Source organism: Trematomus bernacchii, unplaced genomic scaffold (genome assembly GCF_902827165.1).
Source record: "Trematomus bernacchii unplaced genomic scaffold, fTreBer1.1, whole genome shotgun sequence".
Taxonomy (NCBI): Eukaryota; Metazoa; Chordata; class Actinopteri; order Perciformes; family Nototheniidae; genus Trematomus; species Trematomus bernacchii.
In genome coordinates, this window is record NW_022987714.1 from 17,321,347 (window position 1) to 17,342,952 (window position 21,606).

Below are 21,606 nucleotides of genomic sequence, written 5' to 3' on the forward strand. Positions count from 1 at the left end.
AGATTACCGGTTCAATCCCACCTCTTGCAGTGCACGTGTCAAAGTACCCTTGTGCCAGATACTGAACCTCTAACTGCTCCCGTAAGGCATGTCTACGGTATTGAACTGTGTGTAAGTCGCTTTGGATAAATGCGTCAGCTAAATGTCATTAAGTTAATAACAATATGAATATAGAAAACACGGCAAGGTGGTTCTACAGAACAGCATGAAAGTACAAGTTGAAATATGAAATCTTGCAAAACAAAGTATAGCATCTAACACAAGGTCATTTTAACGGCGCTGTTCCACCAATGATGTGTGATGACTGCAGAGGAGAAGTGAAGGTGCCACATGGATCACATTATTATGGATGGATAATTGCAACAGTGATTCGGATCTGTTAACAGCCTCACACCTCTGAGCCATGGTCTGACACATTCACTGAATCCTGGTGGGATGGAAAGGTTTCCTTTAGCAAAAAGAAGATGGTTATTATAACCTGTTATGTCTCACCTCGATGCAATCATCATTTCAAACCTTTTTTGAATGAAGGTTTTAGATGAAAATAGAAACACTGTCCCTGCGTGAGTGAGGGGGTTTATTGCTGATGATTCACACTTCCCCTTTAAATGACTCAGGCCTCAGGATACATCAGCTGGACCCCATGGAGCCAGCTGTATGATCTCATGTGAACACAGGCAGGCCATATTCTCCTCCACTCAGAGATACTGCACCGTCTAGCAACTGTTAGCATCCCTTTACGCAGCCTCAGCTACTGCAGCTGCTATGGAGAAGCTGCTTGTGTACATGGCTGTAGTATAACAAATAATGATCCGTTTTAGTGAGATTTTTGTAATGGTCAACAATATGTATCAGCACTTAGAAGATATACATAGTAGTAATTCATACTTTATATATTAAAATATAATTTCATCTGACAGCATTACCATATTTGCTGTTATTATATATTTGTCTTCCGTTTCCCAGATGAGAGCATTTGATAACTCAGTCTGATTAAAACCTACAGACATAAAACACAAAGAGCGTCACCAGAAGCAACTTCTTTACAGATTTAAATTAAACATGAACACCCCATAAATCATCTTAGAAATAATCATACTTTAATCCCAACATCAAAGTAATGTCTGTATAGTTTTCAAGCTTGGCAACAAAAGACTTAGATCTCAGTCTCCCTTCATCTACTTTCTTGAAATATGCATAACAAGGGAAACGCACAATGAATAGGAATTCAAGACATTAAATAGTACAGATGGGAAATTCTAGAGATACTATATATACAGCTCTGGAACAAATAAAGAGACCACAATTGTTCTTACATCTCAATCTCTACCTGTATGGCAGCCATTCCATTCCAGTGTCTGTTGAATTCCAACACAGAGAAATGTTTTCAGTATTTTATCAAACTAAATTAAAAATTGTATATTTGACTTAAACACATTCCTATAAATAGTAAAACCAGAGACACTGATAATGCTGCAGTGGTCTCTTAATTTTTTCCAGAGCTGTATCTATAGATATTTGTGTGTTTAGCCAAATGATTTAAGTGTAATGTAAACATGGATGTAGTGAATATCTTTAAGAAGTTGTTACCTGGTGTTGCACAGGTGTTATTTTAATTTTCATCATGTGCATGCAAAATACTGTAGCACAGATTTGTGTAAAAATCAAAGTTAAGTTCACTATTCCCTTTGTTGTGAAAAATACAAATCATGTTTTATCATAGTTTTAAATGTATTTCAAAGGTTCATTCTGTATAATCTGTATGTATCATATACAGTACATGTTAAGCAAGAGAAGTATTAATAGCAGTAGAAAATAATTTGAACACAGAATTGTATCAACTTTTTTAAATGTAGCAGTCCAAATGATTACTTATAGCTTCCTCACCAACTTCCCTATTTAATATAAATACAGATTTAACCACCTCATACAGACAATACAAATTGTATTTATTATTTTTGGAGGAACATTTTTCTTTGTCTCTTCCAGTAAATAAAAATGAACTAAAAGAATTAGCAGGAATTAGCAACACTGGATGTTGGAAACTAATACATGCTGAGCCTCTGCTTTCCCACACATTGTTACAGGTTGTACAAAAAAAACCTGACTCATTTTCAGGAAAGTGGTAGTGGTAGTTTTCAGATAATTATCTTTTAGAAAACATGAAATTGAGAAATTGTGAGTTATATGAGAAGCAAACATGAAGTGATTCCCTCTTCTTACTTTCCTATAAGATAATGTAGAGAAAAACCAGAACACAGAATGCTTTTGCAACTTCATTTCAACGCTGAGTAAATTTATTTCAGAGGTGTGTGTCTTATCAGAAACATGACTTCATGAGACGACCTATTTCAGCTACAGAAGTCAGCGTCCAGCTTCAAACCTCTCTACTGATTTAGCCAAAATGTTAATCACATTCTTACGACCCAAACTGCCCGATAAACAGATGTCCGTTTGTCCTGAAAGGCACTGAGAGCATAAAGTGGATTAGTTTGGTTCACTGGGTACTCTACTGTCTAGGATGACATGAGATTAGAAAGCTAGATGGCGGATATTGCTAAATTTAATTTATATAATTCTTCCATATATTCCGTCTGTCTTTACCATTCATTTGTCTGCACTAATCTTCTTTGTTACTGCTATTCTTATGCATCAGCAAGGATTTGTCAACATCTGTCGTAATCTTGCAGTTTTAAAAGCATTTACCTAAATGTCCAAACAGTCTTATCCCCAATAGATCTAACTAGGATTATAAATATAATCCTTTCTATGCATGAAATAAAGATCATTTATAACAAAATGCTAAAACAATTTCTTAAAACTTCCACTCCTTTACTTAAAGCTACACCCACACACAGCGACATCTTTCTTTTGGGAAGTCAGCAATGAGATGCCTCCTCTCACAGAAATGCTAATTCACAAACACAGCGCCTCATATTTACACATACTTTCTAAAGGAAAATGAAAAGAGGTGGGATTAGTTTTGCTTTGCTTCCTGGGGATGATAAACACAAGTATATTTATAACCCTGGCTAAAGCCATGCCAGAGGGAGCCATTCAGTGCAACAATGATGACAGAGTAAAAATGCCGGAAGAGCTGGCACAGTGCGATAATCAGCTTTACTAACCTGCATGTACGCACGTATGTATCTTATCTGGAGCCATTTTCAAAGAAAGGTATCATGGGTTTTTCTACCACCTGGGTGTACACTCAATAGGAACGTCTGCAGAAAGGAAGGTGATGGGATAAGAGGGGGATTTCACACCACAGTAACAACAAGATGCAATTATTATTGTAATTTTATAGTGGTACTGAACACACTTCTAAGGTATTTTCTCTTTTCACATGCACAGACAGGCTTGGTGTGCTAAATCAGACAATCAAAGTTAGATTAGAACAGGGCCCATATAGCAGTACAAACTGAGGAGTAAAACTAAAAACTGAAGCTGGATTCACTCCCTTATCCATTCATTGAATACTCCCATATACTGTATGGGGAACTCAGTATAAATAACAAGAGATTTAAGTCATTTGGGTCCAGACAACATGCTAGCATATCATGCTAACAGACAAATTAGCATTAAGCACAAAGGACAGCTGAGGTTCATGGGAACACAATGACATTTTGGGTGTTTGTCAAATAATGAATATGATAAGAAGCTAGAGAAAAACATAAGGGATTACTCAATTTGACTCACTCGCCATTTGTAGAGCCATGCCTCTCGAAACTTTTGATTAACATTTATGTCACTACAGTATTAACTTCCAATGTACCATTAAAATCAATAATGAACTACAATATAAACTATCTAAAAGAAGCTGTTAACCACAAGTGTCTACGAGAAAGGATTCATGAGTCAAAGTGGGTGTTGCTTAAGTGCAATGATGCCTCTCAAAAGACTCCACGAGAAACAGGTCATGAACTATGGAAAGGGCTGTGTGGTGGGTAGTGCAAACAACTTTTTAAAAAGTGACTCCGTTCATTTAATTTTATGACGCCTTCCTCAGAGTCTACGACAGTTCAGTGGCCCGTGAATGAATGTGTCATTTGATATTGGTCACTCTTTTTGTCACACCCCTGTTTGCCAATGGAATAGCGCATTAATGCATTTTCTTTGTATGTTTGCCCACTTTACGTTAACACCACTTAGCTAGAGTAGGACTTGAGTTGGTGTAATGTCTAACAGCCTAATTTAGCCACTTACACACATAAAAGCTTCAGTGGGGTTATTACTAACTTGATTTCATTGAACAAAACAATAAAATGCTGTAAGCTTGTATTAACTACAGACAATATTCAAGGAAACTAACCAAAATCTCTAGATGAGGGAGCCTTGAAGTAGTAAAAATGCTAACTCATTTCTGGGATTAGGACTCTCATTCCTGCACCGCTCTATTGGCATAGACAAGTGCACACGTCCACACTTAGGCCAAATTCTGGCATCATAGGTTAACATGAACAACTGTTGGGGAAAATTGTGTGACCTTTCCAACTGACCTACAAAGCAACCTTTAGAGCTGCTGGTCACACCTAAAAATATATTCTGCACATTCTATGGTAGAAGCAGGGAGAAGAATAAACAAACTAGTTGACCAAATAAATATAAGACAAAGACATTTAGTATGTTCAAAATCACCCCCTACTGACTATACAGTGAACTCTTCACTCTCTACACGTTTCATTTGAAGGGTATCTTTGGTTATTTTCAACATGCACCCTATTTTCTCCGCTTTTTGTGACTAATTCACCACATTAATTATATTGGAGCAGTTGCGCATTCAATGTTATCAATCCACTCAAAGTTTATTTTTGCCATTTACAGGCTCAGATTGTAAATGTAAGTATCTTAAAACATTATGGAAAGAGATATTAAACATTCTTCTATGTATCACTTAATCCGCCCTGATGGGTGTGTCCAACCAAGTCCTGCCTAAAGAGAAATGTTGTTTGGAAATCTTGTATTGTAAATCGTCATTCGAATGGAATTGTTGAATATATAGTAACTAAAACATTGTAAAATAAGTAAGCTATTACACATGAACCATTATCCAACTATGCTTTAACACTTTATCTTAACATAATCTAAATTGGGTTTCCAAAAATCATACGTTCCATGACTCTGTTACACCACATAAAACCCTTAAAATACTATCCATACATATTGAGAATACCATACCTTAAAAAAAAAAGAAAAGAGAATAAGATTTATTTGAATTATTGCCAAACAATGTTAGAACCAGCAGCGACTGTTCCAGCTGTACAACCGTTCACCTGTCTGAGGAAACAGAGAGGTGTGAGCTGAATGCTACCGCGGCGGTACGTGGAAAGACAGGAGCATTTATTCTGCTCACTGCTGCCTTCTCCAGAGAGCTGCAGAGTGTGAGGCACAACACACAAAGAGAGGCGGGAGATGAACGTTACTTTCCAGCGGCATGATTATCCATTCTGTTGGCCTTCCTGCGCAGGCTCATACTGTATGGAACACACACACTGTATTCCTCCCTCCTCCCTCCTACTCTTTGTCTAATTCCACATGACTTTGACTGAGACTCGGCCAGCCATTGACCGGTGCTGCTGTGTGTGTGTGTGTGTGTGTGTGTGTGTGTGTGTGTGTGTGTGTGTGTGTGTGTGTGTGTGTGTGTGTGTGTGTGTGTGTGTGTGTGTGTGTGTGTGTGTGTGTGTGTGTGTGTGTGTGTGTGTGTGTGTGTGTGTGTGTGTGTGTGTGTGTGTGTGTGTGTGTGTGTGTGTGTGTGCACAGTCAGGGTGTTATCCTCGCCTGTGGCTCTGTCATTTCCGGTGTTGCTGATTTGTGAATCTCACACCACCTGTAGACACGCCTGTCATGTTGTTTTTGCTGCTGCTGCTTACATGCCTGTAGGCCAAACGTGTGTGTGTGTGTGTGTGTGTGTGTGGGTGTGTGTGTGTGTGTGTGTGTGTGTGTGTGTGTGTGTGTGTGTGTGTGTGTGTGTGTGTGTGTGTGTGTGTGTGTGTGTGTGTGTGTGTGTGTGTGTGTGTGTGTGTGTGTGTGCATGTGTCTTTGTGTGTGTCCTGTATGTGGTTACGTGCCTGGTTTACCTGAGGCAAGAACAAAGCATACATGTCTTCATACATGTTTCTGCATCAGTATATTGGCTCCTCAACAGTCAAGTGTGTGTGTTTTTGTGTGTGTTTTTGTGTGTGTATTTGGCATGCATTCATACTGAGCTGCTTCTATCAAAGCCCTTGGCTGTTCAACAACCTGCCGAACAAAATCAGGGTTGTTGCTGTTCCACTTGTCTTTTACATTTTTCCAGTGTGTCCGCACATTTCCTATGCTCTCATATAGGATCGTTGTATAAATAGAAAAGCAAAGAAATCTCTCAATAGAGTGGTGCAGTGAGGACTTATTTTTGTAGGTTGAGCTAGAACTTAGCATTTCACGGGCTCCAAAATAAGCTTTGTGTCAGATACACATTTATGATGCTTACACATACATTTTGTCAGAATGATTATCTCCATATATCAAAACCACTTTACAGTATAAAAAAAAATCTAATGTTAGGCTATAACATCAAGATTGTAAATCACAACCGCTAAGCTAACGGCGGCTAATGTTCGGTGTGATGGCGTTTAGTTATACTTATTTAAGGCACATAGAGGCTTCAGAGATTCACGAGTTAGGTATTTACCGACATACTATATAGAACAAAATGTGAAAATCCACTAGGCTTGCCTTAACCCTAGACCTTCTTTCATGCATTTAACCAAAAACACGTCAACAAAACTTTGATTTCAAGACGAGGGAACCAAAATGGATAAAAGGCTAATTTGTTTCAGGATTTTAGGACTCATTCCTGCACCACTCTGTAACTGCAACCAAACAATTATTATCATTCCAAAACACATGAGCAAGTTATGAAAACCAACATTGTAATACATTTTGATTTGAGGGAGTATTACTGCCAGAATGCTAATAGCATTGATAGCATCAGAATTCTGTGATCACACTAGAATTTCTGGCGTTTTTTGACATTTTGTCATTTTGTTCTATTGCTGCAACAACTATGAACGTATCAATTAGGTAATCAAGAGAAACATAATCAAAAGCAAATAACAAGTGCAAAAAATGGCTCTCAAATATGGAGATGTCCCACTTTTTGTCTTTACATTTTTTTACCATATTAAACTTCTTTGGTCTGACAAAACAAGACATTTTAAGCATTGCACTTTGTGAAACTGACCTTTTATAGACCAAACCAATTGAAAAAATAATAGGCAAAATAATCAATACTGAATATAATTATTAGTTGCAGCTCTATAACAAAAGAAGTAAAAGACATATGAGAAAAAGTAAAGGGAAGAAAACACATAACAAAAACATGCTCAAATTACATTAACTGAGTCTTCTATCCTGCTCCTTTTCAGGTTTCTTTTTTAATTGTATGTTTTCTTTCCTTTACATGCACACCCACATACAGCCACACAACAGTCCTTGTGTTTTTAAAAGCTCCACATTGAAAGTTTGCCAGTATGTTTCCAGTATTAGCCTTGAGATGTTGCACTGCTTCTGTACACCCTGAGACTCACAAGCTCTCCTTCTTGTTCTTGCCTCACTCTGTTGCCATGGATACTACAGGCCGTTGCCAAGCGAGGAGGACGGCTCGGTGTCGAGCAACGGCTCCGCGAAGCTGAACACCAGCAAGAGCTCTTCAGCCCGGAGGACGGCGACCGGCAGCAGCAGCAGGAACGGGAAGGAGAGGAGTACCAATGGTGAGAGGGGGGGGGGGAGAGATATGGAGAGGGGGGCTCAGAGAGAGATACATCGATACAGAAAGGATAAAAGATGAAAGAGAAAAAGTTATAAGTGATGGAAAAACTCTGAGATTAATAGACAGACAAACACATAAATGGATGAATCATTTCCTTTACGTCTGCAACCACTAGAAAGACTGTCATTGGTAATAAACAAGTATTGGTCACCCTCCACACACACGCCACACACTCTTACACTATTATATTTTACCCAAAGGATAATTACTAAGATCTAAAAAAGTACACATGAGCACAAACACACTCATACAGTACATGCCGTGACTCAGCTAGCTCCTGTCAGTCATCGTCAGTGACAACACACACTCATCACACGTCTTTTCACTCATAACTGAATCAAGAGAGACATCTCAGGTGTTCGTATTTCAGTGTTTTCATCTGACTTTGTTCCAGTATGAATTGCTGAAAATGTAATATAGAGATGAGAGCTCAAAGATGGCAGACATAAGCACAGCATCAAGTTACTTTAGATTGGAATCACTGAGGAAAGACAGAAAAGTTGGGGAGTTCTCGGAGAGTTGTGACAGCGTTCCGTCAGATTAGGTGTTTTTCAATGCATACAACCCGTCCCACAGCATATGGTTTGAGCGTTAGCAAAATGACTCATCGCTAAACCTGTGAGACAAACTCTGAGGAGCTATTAAAAACAAATCAGCACTGTCATTATACCAGCTGAAACAGCAACGCTGGTGTCGTTCTCACCTTGTGAGTCTGTGTATGAGTCACTGGGATGTATTCAGAGAACTTGATACAGCGCTGGAGGCGGGGACTAGAGGGGGATTGTTCTGTATTCAGCTTTTAGAACATTTTACAACTTTTAGCTCCTAGTGATTTAAATGCTATTCAAGAGTTTGTACTGGGCAATACATTTAACTTGTAAATATATATATTTATATATACGCTCATTTACAGACGTCTCTTTCCTGATGCAAGTTAATGGGAAGAAGTATTTCTCAGCCCAATAGCATCCCTTGACAGACACAGAAGATGTGTCATCATGGCAAAACGTGCTCCTGCAGACTCGCACTGTAGCAGGAACTACTGCACATCTGTTTAATAAGCTGTACACATGTGTAAGGTACTAGAACTTCCCTACTTATTTATACTTTTGCTTGATTATTTTTTGAGGAAATAGTTGTACTTTTTAATCCACCGCATCAATTTACAGTTTTACTTTGCAGATAAATATGAATAATACAAAATATAAATGAACTAATAAAGTATGTTGTATTATTATAGGTTAAGCTTCCTAGCATTATACTATATAAACTATAAACACTACCTTTACCAAGCATAACATTGAGTGGATGAATACATGAATGCATTATAATAATTTATTACATGCATATTATTCTGAAAAGGACCATACTGCACTATCAGTACTTTTACTTTGGGTACTTTGATGCCAGAGAATATATAAAGATATTTTGATGCCAATACTTGTGTTCCCTTACTTGAGTATAATGTTGAATGCAGCACTACTCTTTCAACCTGTGCTGACATCTTTAGCATTTGGTAGCTACTCGAAGGTAAATGTTACCAGTGTTATCCTAATTCTGCTTCAGCGTTAATAAATTGTTATACATTTAGTTTCACTTGTTAGACGCTTTTACCCAAAGCGACTTACATACACTCACTACTGTGGGCAATCCCCACGGGAGCAATTTGGGGTGAAGTGTCTTGCCCAAGAACAAAACTGCTGACTGTAGTGGGGACTGAACCAGTGCACCCCTGATCTAAAGATAAGCGCACTAACCCACTGAGCCACAGCCTCCCATTTATACAATGCATATCTGTGGGTCATACATTTTCAAGTTTATTTGATAACTCAAACGGAAATCAAAAACTCCTTATGTTGCATACAGCTAAATTACATTAGACTAACATACTTGGTATTTTAAGCACCCCACTAGGATTTAAAATGATACTTGTATGTTTCCACAACGCATTGATGCAAAACATGCATTTTTTGGAATGTTAAAAAAGTCACATTCATATGGCTGTTGCTTGGATTATTAGTATGCATCCACACAGCTCCCTCTCCAGTGTGAATAATCATATTCATATATTGACAAAGAGTCCTATTCAGACTCATGATTATACGATACAGGCTTTTATCTGCGCACCTGGTGCAGGTGAATGAACTGTATCTACGACATGACTTGTTGAGCAGATTACAAGCAGATGTGTTTCCGGCTCTGCACGCTCACAATTGGTTGCATAAACATCGCTCAGATCTCGGATAACGCTGCCACACTGCCTCTGTTCGGAGAAATGTTGGGACGCTGTGATTTTCCAATCTCTTTTGCATCAGCACACCAAGGTTGACAGTCATTTGTGTGATTTATAGTGTTTATGCAAGCAACTGAACGAATCCCCGGAGGAGAGGAAGAACATTTGTTTCATTTTCTCAGGAAGAGATAGACAGAATTGTTTTTTTAAGAAGGGGAGAAAAGGACAGATTAAAGAAATGCAGACAGGGGAACGCTGGAAAGTGTTCAGGAAAATGACAGATTCATAAAAAAGGAGATCCTAGAGGCATTGAGGTGTGATTCAGAGGGAAAGAAGGATTTCATTATTAATCATATGAAGGATAATAAGGAGCAATGTAGTCGGAAATGGCAAAAGCGGCAGAAACATCGGCAATTTAAGAATGTTGGGACACCTAGTTGCTCTATATACAAATATCACTGCTGAAGTGTGCTGTGAGCCTCTTCAACATTAGCATATATGTCTTGCCTTCTTAAAGCTACAGTACAGACTGTTAGCCTGAAAGCAACTTGATTCAGTTGACCTTGAAGAGAAATGCTAAAGGTGAGGGAAAAGGAGGATGACATTAAATAAAGGTATTGGTATTAGGGATGCCAGAAACTGACCATGATCAAATTCGAAAATCGGACAGCCCTGGCGAATATTAATCGATTATTCGCCACCCCCCTACACTATCATATTGGTGATTAGTGCAGTTATGTCACCTGCACGCCTGTCATCACAACGACGTGGCCTTGAAGTGAAGTTAGTAATGGCCGGCTGTGCTGCGTCTTTCTCTGTAGGCACTTCTTTGGCATGCTTCGCACTCAAATGCGAACGCATTGTTGATGTTGAGCTGTGGTAGACCAAAGTCTTTTCGCAGAGCTTGCATTTTACTTAATTTGCACTTATCAGTTCGAAGTAGTTCCACGAGGAACTCTTCTTTGAACGTGCCGCTTTGTTCATCTTTAGTTGTGTTGTTCTCACTGTTCTGTATATCGCCAATAAATCAATCGCATGTGTGACGGAGAGAGGGGGGGGGGGGCGGGGTCGGTGTGTAGCAGGCTGCAGCAGGCAGCAGCAGTCTGCACTCTGCGCAGCCTGTGCTGCTGGCTTCCTCCAAGTTTACAGTAAAACAAACTGGTGGTGTGACCAATGGCCATTTACAATTATTAATACTATTACTATTATTAGCCTACCCTAATTGGTATCAATGAGACACTCAAAGTGATCTTTATCATCACATCACTCCGTGGCCTTTTCTGTGCACGGATACATGTAAATGCCAATGGCCTCTCGGTATTCTGCGAGGTGTGAATGCAAATACATAGTCAAATAAAGGGAAACAAATATGCTTGTGTGGCTAAAGGACTCAATTCAATACCTTATTGAGTTGAAATATGTTGATCACTGCAGACATTAGGGAAAATACAGTCAAGGAAATATGTGAATAAGTCATAATGTTTATCCCATAGGACATTACACAACACATTTTCTTTATTAAAGTGAGTCAGAGAGAGAGAGATGGAAGATGTTCTCAGATCCTTTACTTAAGTAAAAGTAGAAATACTTTGGTCGGAAAATACTCCATAACAAGTAAAGTCCTGATTTCAAAATGTTACTTACTGTAAGTAGATGAAAGGAAGTATTATCACAAAAATGCAAGTATCTAAAGTAAAAGTACTCATTATGCACAATAGCTCTTTTGAATGTATCATATTACTATAAAATACTATATTGTTGCGTTTTTATTCGCTTAGAAATATATGTAAGAGCTTTTAATGTTGTAGTTTGTCAATGTTTATCCAATTTAAAAGGATTTTATAAGGAGTAGAGTACCGCATCATATATAAAATATTTCATTTGTTTTTTAATGTAAAAGAAGCATGTAACTATGAGTGTTGGATTAATGTAGTAAAAGTACACTATTTTGCCTCGAAAATGTAGTACAAAATGGCATACAAAAATGGTAGTCAAGTACAGTACTTGAGTACATGTAGTTACATTCCCCCACAGTACATATACATATATTTAAATCAACCCTCCCATGTTCATCAGCTCTTGTGTGACCTCTTATGGGGGAGTACATGTTATCCACACAGTGTCCTGGTGTGAGACCTGGTTCACAGCCTCTGCTGCTCCTAAAACCACCTGTCCTGACCTCACCTGTCCCTCAGTGAGGGTCACCACGGTAACAGTGGAGCGTGCTGAGCTGCAGGCGCCATGGTGACAGTGTGGGTTTGGAGCTGGGCTAAAGGCAGACCGCTGTAGCTCTACAACCAAGCAGTCTGCCATATGATGTCAGGCAGTGAGTCACAGTGGAGCCAGTGCAGAACCACACACACGACTACATACAGACAGAGCCTCATTTACTGCGCAATCTGACCTCACGCCATACAGATGATGTTTACTCATCGAGCCATACAACATGAAACTGCACTCAGTAGTGATTTGTGAAGTCTGAGCCATGGGACCCAAACACAATTACATTACATTTAGCTGACGCTTTTATCCAAAGCAACTTACATTACAGGGACATTCTCCCTGGAGTAACTAAGGGCTAAGTGCCTTACACAAGGGCACACTAGTGGTGGTGTTCCAGGCGGGACTTAAACTCACAACCTTCCGATCTTCAGCCCACCTCACTATCCATTAGACCACCACCAATTAGAAGTGTATTGCTCTAATGTCGAGAGTTACCCTGACAACCAATGCATTTTACATTTGAGTAATTTTATTTTGGAGTGAAGGCCAATGTAAGCATGGAAGCAACACAACACAACACCAGGAAGGTAGATGCAGGTCCTGGTACAGACACATACAATCTCTGGTCTCACACACACACTCTTACTGTTACATACAAGCAATCCTTCTATGTTCTAATAAGTGCTGTCAATCAACTAGAAAATATAATTGCGGTTCTGACAAAACCATTAACTAGGTAGAGTCCACATTTTTGGTCCTAGTCAGGATACAATAATTGATTTGAAATGCATTATTAAGGTACCTTACTTGAAAATGTTAATAGGTTTTTCCTCCAAACTATTTTCCAGTTGTTAAAAAAAGCCAGACTTCTCAAATATAACATCTATATACATTTTATGAACTCTAATGACCAACCTACCATCTATCTAAAATGGCAGTATTTTAGTCTGGAAGGACTTGGCTTGGGAACCTTTAGGGTCATGGGTTCAAGTCCCGAATCGAACCAAGTACAGAATGGTACTTTAAGAATAAGAAAAAGTGACGAATAATAAGGACTTCATTCAACCCTCTGTTCGCATTCCATAAGCCAATTGAAAACTCAATATGCAGCGTCACAAACATACAACATTTAGCTTAAGCTTGTATCAAAACTAGTATGCAAACTAAATACTCATGCATTGGTAAAGTTTTGTTCTTACATTTCACAATTATACTCAGATGATTGAACAACATTTGTGTTTGAATTACAGGGAATTGGCAGAATGTGTAATTGATCTCAGCTTCCTGGAAGTAATGTTTCTGTCTAACCTATTTGTTTTCCTCTTCCTCTCAGACCCCTATGAAGACCATTCTAGCTCCCTGCGTCTCATCACCATCAAACCAATGACTGCTCAGCCCACCTACTCCTACCCCTCCTCCTCCTCCCACAGCCAGGACTCTGTGGTCCTCAATGGGGAGGTGAGTCTGCTCACACACACATATCCATAATGCACACACACCTTCAAGGCTTATCATACTCAGCTGTGAGGTGATCCTGCAGCGTTGACAGTATAAGGCAGAATCATGATGCATTAAATGTATGCCTCTACTGTGTTATAGTGTGTTATTTTAAGCCCTGATAAATAATAAAGTTTAGAAATTGTCTTAGGCCATTAACATCAAGTATTTTATAAGGACTTACAAGGTCAAGGTTTTAATACTGCATACATATTTGTCACATTTAGTGTAATAATTCCTATAGAACCTCCAACTGCTCCAGGGCAACCTCTCTCACACCTCTCCATTAAAGAGGACATATTTGTGTCCCTCTATTGTGACATGTTAACATATTTGAATGTGCAAAAAGCTCTTTATTTTTATTTGTCTCAAACTGCCTGTGCTGCAACATCTCTTTGTCACCCAGTCTGCTCTGATTGGTTAGGTGGCAGGCTCTGTTGTGATTGGTCAACCACTTAGTTATGTCCCGCTCCTTAGACTATCACTTATAAACTGTTGGAGCGTAAACCAATAGAATGTCAGGTAAGTAAACAAAATAATCCAATGGAGGCGTTTCAGGGGGGGGGGGGGGAGAGAAACTCCCCCTGGTGGGAACACAGGGATTTTCGCCTTTGCAGACCATTCACGCTACATAAAAAAAGTACAAAAACATAACAGGGCCTCTTGAATCTGTTTTGTGTGGGTGAAGCGGTCCTTTAGTCACTTCTCACTCTTTTCCTCGCTTCCTCTTTATTCCATTTCTCTCTGCACCTCTCTGCAGCTGAGACAGAGATACACAGGCTGAAGATAAATGATCCCTTAATCTATAAACATAAGACCAGAACATTCCCTCGGGCCCTCTCTGGTTTCCAGTTCATTTGCGATTGATCGAGTGTGCATTCACAGAAAATATCATGTTAGGGTGTGACACATTCTGTGAGTATGGAGCTGTAGGGAGTGTTTGGTATCACATTTAAAACAGAGGAACAGTCCATCATAAACAAATTAAAAACAATCTCAATTGGTTGTTTATAGCAGATGGAGCATGAAAATGAATTTCCTTTCCTCCTCTGATGGATTGTCTGCAGGCGAACCACGCAGGGCTGAAGCAGAAGTCGGACATCGAGCACTACAGGAACAAGCTGCGGCAGAAAGCCCGGAGGAAAGGCTACGGAGAGTTCTCTCTGTCCGAGACCGGCAGCCACGGCTACAGTCACCGCGACGCCAGGCACAGTCGGCACGACAACGGGGTCAAGGAGCCACTGACCGCTGAAGAGAAGAGGGCCTCGTTCGCTGGGTGTCATAAGAGGTAAGGTGCAGTGACCTGCAGTGAGGCAGTGGGGGGGTTCATGGGGGTAGTATCTAGTATCAGTGTCAGAGCCAGATTACACAGATATGAACCCCTTTTAAAACGGCTGTGTTATTTTCTGTTCATACTTAACTTCAGGCAGTGGTGCAAAGTAACTAAGTACACTTACTTAAGTATTGTACCTAAGTACTTTTTGACATAAGTATTTCCATTTAATGCTACTTTATACTTCTACTCCACTACATTTATTTTAACACTCACAGTTACTAGTTACTTTGTACAAATACAAACACACGATGTGCAGATATTGTATAAATCAGTACAGTACTACAGTACTAATCTACACAGTCTTTCTAGTATCTACGTTTTCCAACATTGCCAAACTACAATACTAAATTGGTCCTACATGTATAAACAACAGTAACAATCAACCATAATAATAATATACTGTGAAAAGATCCATTCTGTGTAATGAGAACTTTTCCCTGTGATACTTTAACTGATAATTATTCTGTTCTATATTATTCTGAAACGGGTCATTGTGCAGAATGAGTACATTTTGAAATCGTGACATTTACTTGCAGTGGAGTATTTTGAGACCATAGCATTTGTACTTTTACTTAAAGTACTTTACTTTTAGTAAAGGATTTGATTACTTCTTCCAACACTGAGCTCAGGTATTAGCGTTCATTATTTTCGCTCCCTGTTTTGATTGAAAGTCTAATTTTGAGAATGTTTTAAGGCTAGATATCATGTTTGCCATTGTTGCAGCTGCCCCCAGTATACCCTTATATGAGCCCTATCAGATATCCGAGTTGTGTTCCATTTCATCATTATTCAAGGAGTGTTATTATAAAGTGCTTAAGAAGGTTTCCATCGGGAACCACAGACTGCTGTCGATGTGCAGCTGTAGAGCATAGTTGCTTAGCAACACATAAGGAGTGAGTAGAGTGAGGGGTGATATTTGGTCAGCACATTAATATTTTAACGTTCATACAGACAAGTGTTTGTTTTGCCTCCCTGTGTCAGTTACTGAATCAACACAACCTTTACCCAGTTTTATACTTACTGTTCAGACTATGTAAAGCAGCTGTTTGCCTTCTCAATCTGTGGATGTGTGAAGTCATATGATTGACAAGCGACGTCAGGGATGTGCAGAAACACCAGAGCATTAAAGATCCCATGTCATGGCCATTTCTACTGATCATAATTCCATTGTTGAGGTCTACTAAAATAGATTTATACTGTGCAAATTTCCAACCTCACATTGGTTTCTCATACAGCATCTCTGTATAATATGTGTTTCAGAATCAGAATCAGAATCAGAATCAGAATACCTTTATTAGTCCCACAGAGGGGAAATTTGCATCGTTACAGCAGGAAAGAGCCACAGACAGCTTAATGTTACCTATGTTAAGAAAAAAGTACTAAGTTATGATATAATAGAAAAAATATAATAGAAAAAATAAAAGTAAAAGAAAAAATACTTTCCAAAATACAAATCCTGTAACAGTTCTTAGGATTTAGCAGCCAGGTATATATTATACAGTTATTAATGGCTTATGTATATAATGTAATGTATATATTGCACATATAGCACATATTGCACATAGTATGATGGTATTTAACTGCAGCAAGTTACACAATTACCGGTATTCACTCTCTGTCCTAAACGGCTTGTTGGAGCTCCTGCCCCCCCCCCTCCCTGTGAGCCCAGTGTGCTCTGATTGGTCGCGACGTTGAGGCTCGTTGCTGCTCGCAGCTGCTGCTCGCTGCTGCGAGGAGCGGACAGGCTTCCGTGTCGGCGATACAGCGAGAACAAGCGAAACTCATCCTGAGCACACACAAACACTCACAGCCGAAGTAGAAACAATAAGTGTGGCTTGATATTGAGTAAGAAAAAGGTTTATAACGCTGTGAGAATGGGTCTGCGGAGAGCATTTCACCGCAATCCCAACGTAGTAGCCCGAAAAACCTTTACCCATTTAAACAGTCGTGGTAGATACCTTGTTTGTTTTAAACATCATAAATACACAAACAACAATGAATACTTACAGGTTGTGTACCCGAATCTCCCGCTGGTCCAAACAAAGTAGGAACAGCATCGTTCTTCAGTGCCCTACGCTGTACATATCCGGCATGAATCGCTGAAAGGTTTGGGAAGCTTTGTTTCGTGAAATGCTGGCAGAGGGTGTGGCCTCTGGGTATCCCCACGTGACAGTACCCAGGAAGTAAACAATGGAAAATGAGAAATCTCCAACGAGGCGTTCTGGGGCAGGATAGACTGTGTTAGAGTTTTACTCGCTACAGGGTGTACTTTGAGGGTTTTTGACTCTGCAGACCGTTTACATGCATAAAAACCTTCATAACACACAAGGGGACGGGTAATAACCGGAAAAGCATGACATGGGACCTTTAAGCACCACTCAGGTTTTTTTGTAAAAATGGAATTTAATGTTGCTCACTTTCCACTTTTAAATGACCTGTCCATGGATTTCTTACTTGTATTTTTTGGAGGTTTAACATGTTAAATCAAACTACTGATTAATAAGGTAAGACTGAGAAAATGTATCCCAACAATTTTTAATAATAACAATAATTACAAAGTAATAATACAAATAATTATACTAACAATAATATACATAATACATGTTTAATTAGCGCTGCTCGAAGACACTATACTGTACATATACAGGATCAAATTACCCAAACAATTATTTAAAAAAATATTTACAAAATATTAATCACAGATTCAAAGCAGCTTTGAAACGGTGAGTTTTGATTTGTGTTTTAAATATGGACAGATTAGTGCGATCATGAATGTGATTGTGAATGGAGTTCAATCCCCCCAGATTTAGGTTTCAATTTAAAATGTTCCAGAACCTCCACTAAAATGCAGCAGATGAGTATCTACTGTACAGCCCTGAGCTGTAGTTACAGTGTGTTTCCTCACACCTCTTCATCCAGGTACTCCCACCCACGGGAGCCCACCTACTGGAGCCGGCAGTCCCTGAGCAGCCCGAGCCCGTTGGAGACGGAGATGGACCTGCTGGTGCTGAGAGAGCGATCCCGGAGGGGCATCCGCAACAACGGCTACGACGTGAGTACCTGATCCCTCTGAGGAGAGCACAGGTAGAGGGTTTTTCTCAATGTCGAGGAAGGCTCCTCCAGAGCCACTATTTCAAGGATGCTATGTCATCAAGTCCCGCCGAAGGACTGTTCCAATGTCCAGGATCCTTGGAATTCTACCGAGGCCGGCGTCCTTCATTGCAGGAAATTTCGAGGCTGCACATGTGTATAGAGAGGCGAAGTTGCGCCCTTCTACTTCCGCCCCATGGGACCTTATTTCGGAAAAAGTATGTATTGAAGTCAATGGAGAGAAAAAGATTATCTTTCGATCCCGTTTTAATTGTGCCACGAATTACACATATGATGTTTGTCAATCTTAACAAATAATTTCCATGTCAAAAAAGTCACAGTTTGTCGTAAAACTGTTGAAATATAAGACTATGAAAAATACGCAACTAGAAAGACTACAAATCCCAGAGTCGCGTAAGTGATGTCATTAACGTTACACATTACACTCGTGTTACTCACCGAAACCTTGTAAAGCTGGTCCCGCATGCTGGCTCTTACGGAACCGACTAACTCCCCTTGTGTGTATGTACAGCTCTCAACATGCCCAGACTTTTAATACTTTTCGCCTCATTCTGAAAGAAAGAGGTGAAATGTGCTAACGTGACGGCCGTCTTGGTGTTGGTGACGTGTGCGAGACCAGAGATGTAGTTCATTGAGCGGTTCACACAAACAAATGTGGTACTTCACAGTTTTACAACACATTTTTATTTGTTTGACTTGCAAAATTATCTTTTAAATTGACAAACATCATATGTGTAATTCGTGGCACAATTCAAACGGGATCGAAAGATAATCTTTCTCTCTCCCTTGACTTCAATACATAATTTTTCCGAAATAAGGTCCCATGGAGGTCCTTTATTTCAAAACACTGACGCAGAAGAAATGCGCACCAGTGCAAATACAAATATGTAGGATGCAGTTCAAAGTTTTCACCAAGTGAGTAGAGGATGTGATGGGAAATATTCAGAAAAATACCCAACTGCAAACTAGGTAAAGTAAAAACAAATTGAAGTTGGATTTTGTAAAACACTATATTTTTTACAGTCTTAAATATAAATCAGAGTCAGAATCAGAATTGGTTTTATTACCAAGTAGGTTTACACAAATGAGGAATTTTCTTGGATATATCAAAATATTCTAATATTATACATGCCGTTGATGTCAGGTAACGGAAATACAAAAAACAATACTTTTGAATGTAATATTGAATACAATAAAAAATACTGAGTAAATCCAATATAAATATATTTAGTTTCCACTATATTTTAGAATTTTTGAATTTTTTTATAAACGTAGGTCTCTGAATTAAATCTGTGTGTGAATCTGGTGGTCAGTGCTACCTTATATTTAAGCAATAGCTCACGACATATGTATATGGTCGACAACCCCCTTAACTGTGATATAATGACCAAATATCACGGCCTGAAGTGAGCTATTGCTTTTATAAAACGGTTAGCAAGTGTGGCAATATGAAAGAAAAATACACACTCTAATTTAAATAGTTTTTATTAGTAAATAATGATGTTGAAAATAAAATAGTCCCTCCGTTGCCTTCTGCACAAAAAATAGTGCGAGGTGGTTGCTATGCAACAACACTAACAGCTAGCGAACATATTAGACAGAGAGCGTTGATCGTTATTTGGCTATTTATTTACATTAATGTGTATGTTGCCGTTTATTGTGCGCCCACTGAAAAACTGTCCAGCATCAGTAGCATGGCTTACGTGGTAACTTGTATAGGTTTAGGTTGTACTATGCTGTTGCTTGGCATGGCGAGAATATTGCTCCACTTTCTCCAGTCCCCGAGATTCGGCTTCCAGTAGCTCTGGAGAGAGCTTTCGCACCTGTGGCCACAAGCGGTCATACTTCACGTAGCTCTGCATGTCGTCGTTTAGGTGTTTTTTTTTCTGGAGATAGGCACTGCTCAATCCACTCCTCCATAGTTAGGCCACCCCAGAGGTCGAAGTCAACCTTAAATGTTCCCTCTTAAGCTTTGTTAGTTAGTTAGTTTTGTAACGGACGTAATTCAACAGTTGTAACGGTTGTAGCTTTTCTCAGACGCGGAGGGATACATGACTTGTGAAAAGTAACTACAATTCTACCCGTGATATACGCTCATTATATCACGGCTAAGAACCAATCAGATTGCTTGATTTGACTTGTCCGTTTTATAATTGTACGTTAAGCCCGACCTCCCAATCAAATGCCCCCCCCCCCATGGATTCAGGTCTGCCGCCGGGTCTGAGTACAGTTTCGCATGAATGCAAATTCCAAAAGGTTAACATTTTTATATTTTGTTGAATTTTATAGAGGTACTTATGGTTATTTTTGAGGCGTTAGTTTGTCGTGCTGTTGATTATATTATGTTACACTCACATTTATTCACCTAATTTATTGCCTATATAGAAAACTGCAATACAGACCTCTGACCAGCTGACTCATACAGGATGATGATAGAACCGAAACATGGTAGTGGTGGCAGAGTAAAGCTCTGACACGTTGTTAAACGAATAAAATAATCTTCTGTGAGTATTTCTAACTTTAATCCTTTGCTCCGACTCTGATGCTGGGAGCTCACACCTCGAGGATTAACAAATCACCTTCCAGTGAACTTTAAAACCTGCACCAAACAGAAAGATAAAGACAGAAAAGGGAGGAAATGACAAAAAGATTAGAGGAGAAGTGATTAATTTTAACGTCAGGAGAAGATGGAGAGAGGAAGAAAAGGAGCAGATGAAATGGGGAAGGGGAGATTTTGAGTGAAATGTCTTTCTGCTGCGCCACAGTAACAGCACCTATCTGAATGTCAATGACTCTGAATATGATTATAGCCTTTTCATGGATTCAGATGGGACGCTCAATAGGGTTTAATAGCCTTGTATGCGCCAAGGAGTGTGTTTGTGCAGACAGATGCATGTTAGTGTGTGCTGATACAGCAGGTATAGAGTGGCGAAGTCACGCCCATCTACTTCCGCCCCATGGGACCTTATTTCGGAAAAATAATGTATTGAAGTCAATGGAGAGAGAAAACTTATCTTTCGATCCCGTTTGAATTGTGCCATGAATTACACATATGATGTTTGTCAATCTTAAAAAATCATTTCCATGTCAAAAAAGTCACAGTTTGTCGTAAAACTGTTGAAATATTAGACTATGAAAAATACGCAACTAGAAAGACTACAAATCTCAGAGTAAGTGATGTCACAATTGTTTTCCTCCACTAAGAGATAGCTAAGATCAGCGCCATATAGATATAATCTATCTATATGGCGCTGGCAAAGATAAGATAACTTTAACAAGATGCCTGTGTGCTTAGTACCAGGTTGTTATCATACCAGCAATGGGTCTTGCTCGTTCTTTCGCTTCCCGTCTGATGAAAGGACCAGGAGTGTCTGGATCAAGCTAGCTAGTAGCTAG

General features: G+C 39.3%; 1 protein-coding gene across 3 annotated transcripts in view; it reads left to right on the plus strand.

Annotated features, from left to right (window-relative positions):
- kiaa1549la (KIAA1549-like a) overlaps nucleotides 1–21,606 on the plus strand; it is a 137,743-nt gene that overhangs the window by 98,651 nt on the left and 17,486 nt on the right. For all 3 annotated transcript variants that reach the window (XM_034141919.1, XM_034141921.1, XM_034141920.1), the window contains exons 14-17: nucleotides 7,618–7,751; nucleotides 13,600–13,724; nucleotides 14,831–15,051; nucleotides 18,019–18,151. In XM_034141919.1, coding sequence (XP_033997810.1) covers nucleotides 7,618–7,751; nucleotides 13,600–13,724; nucleotides 14,831–15,051; nucleotides 18,019–18,151 — 613 coding nt within the window. The remainder of the gene's footprint in view (nucleotides 1–7,617; nucleotides 7,752–13,599; nucleotides 13,725–14,830; nucleotides 15,052–18,018; nucleotides 18,152–21,606) is intronic.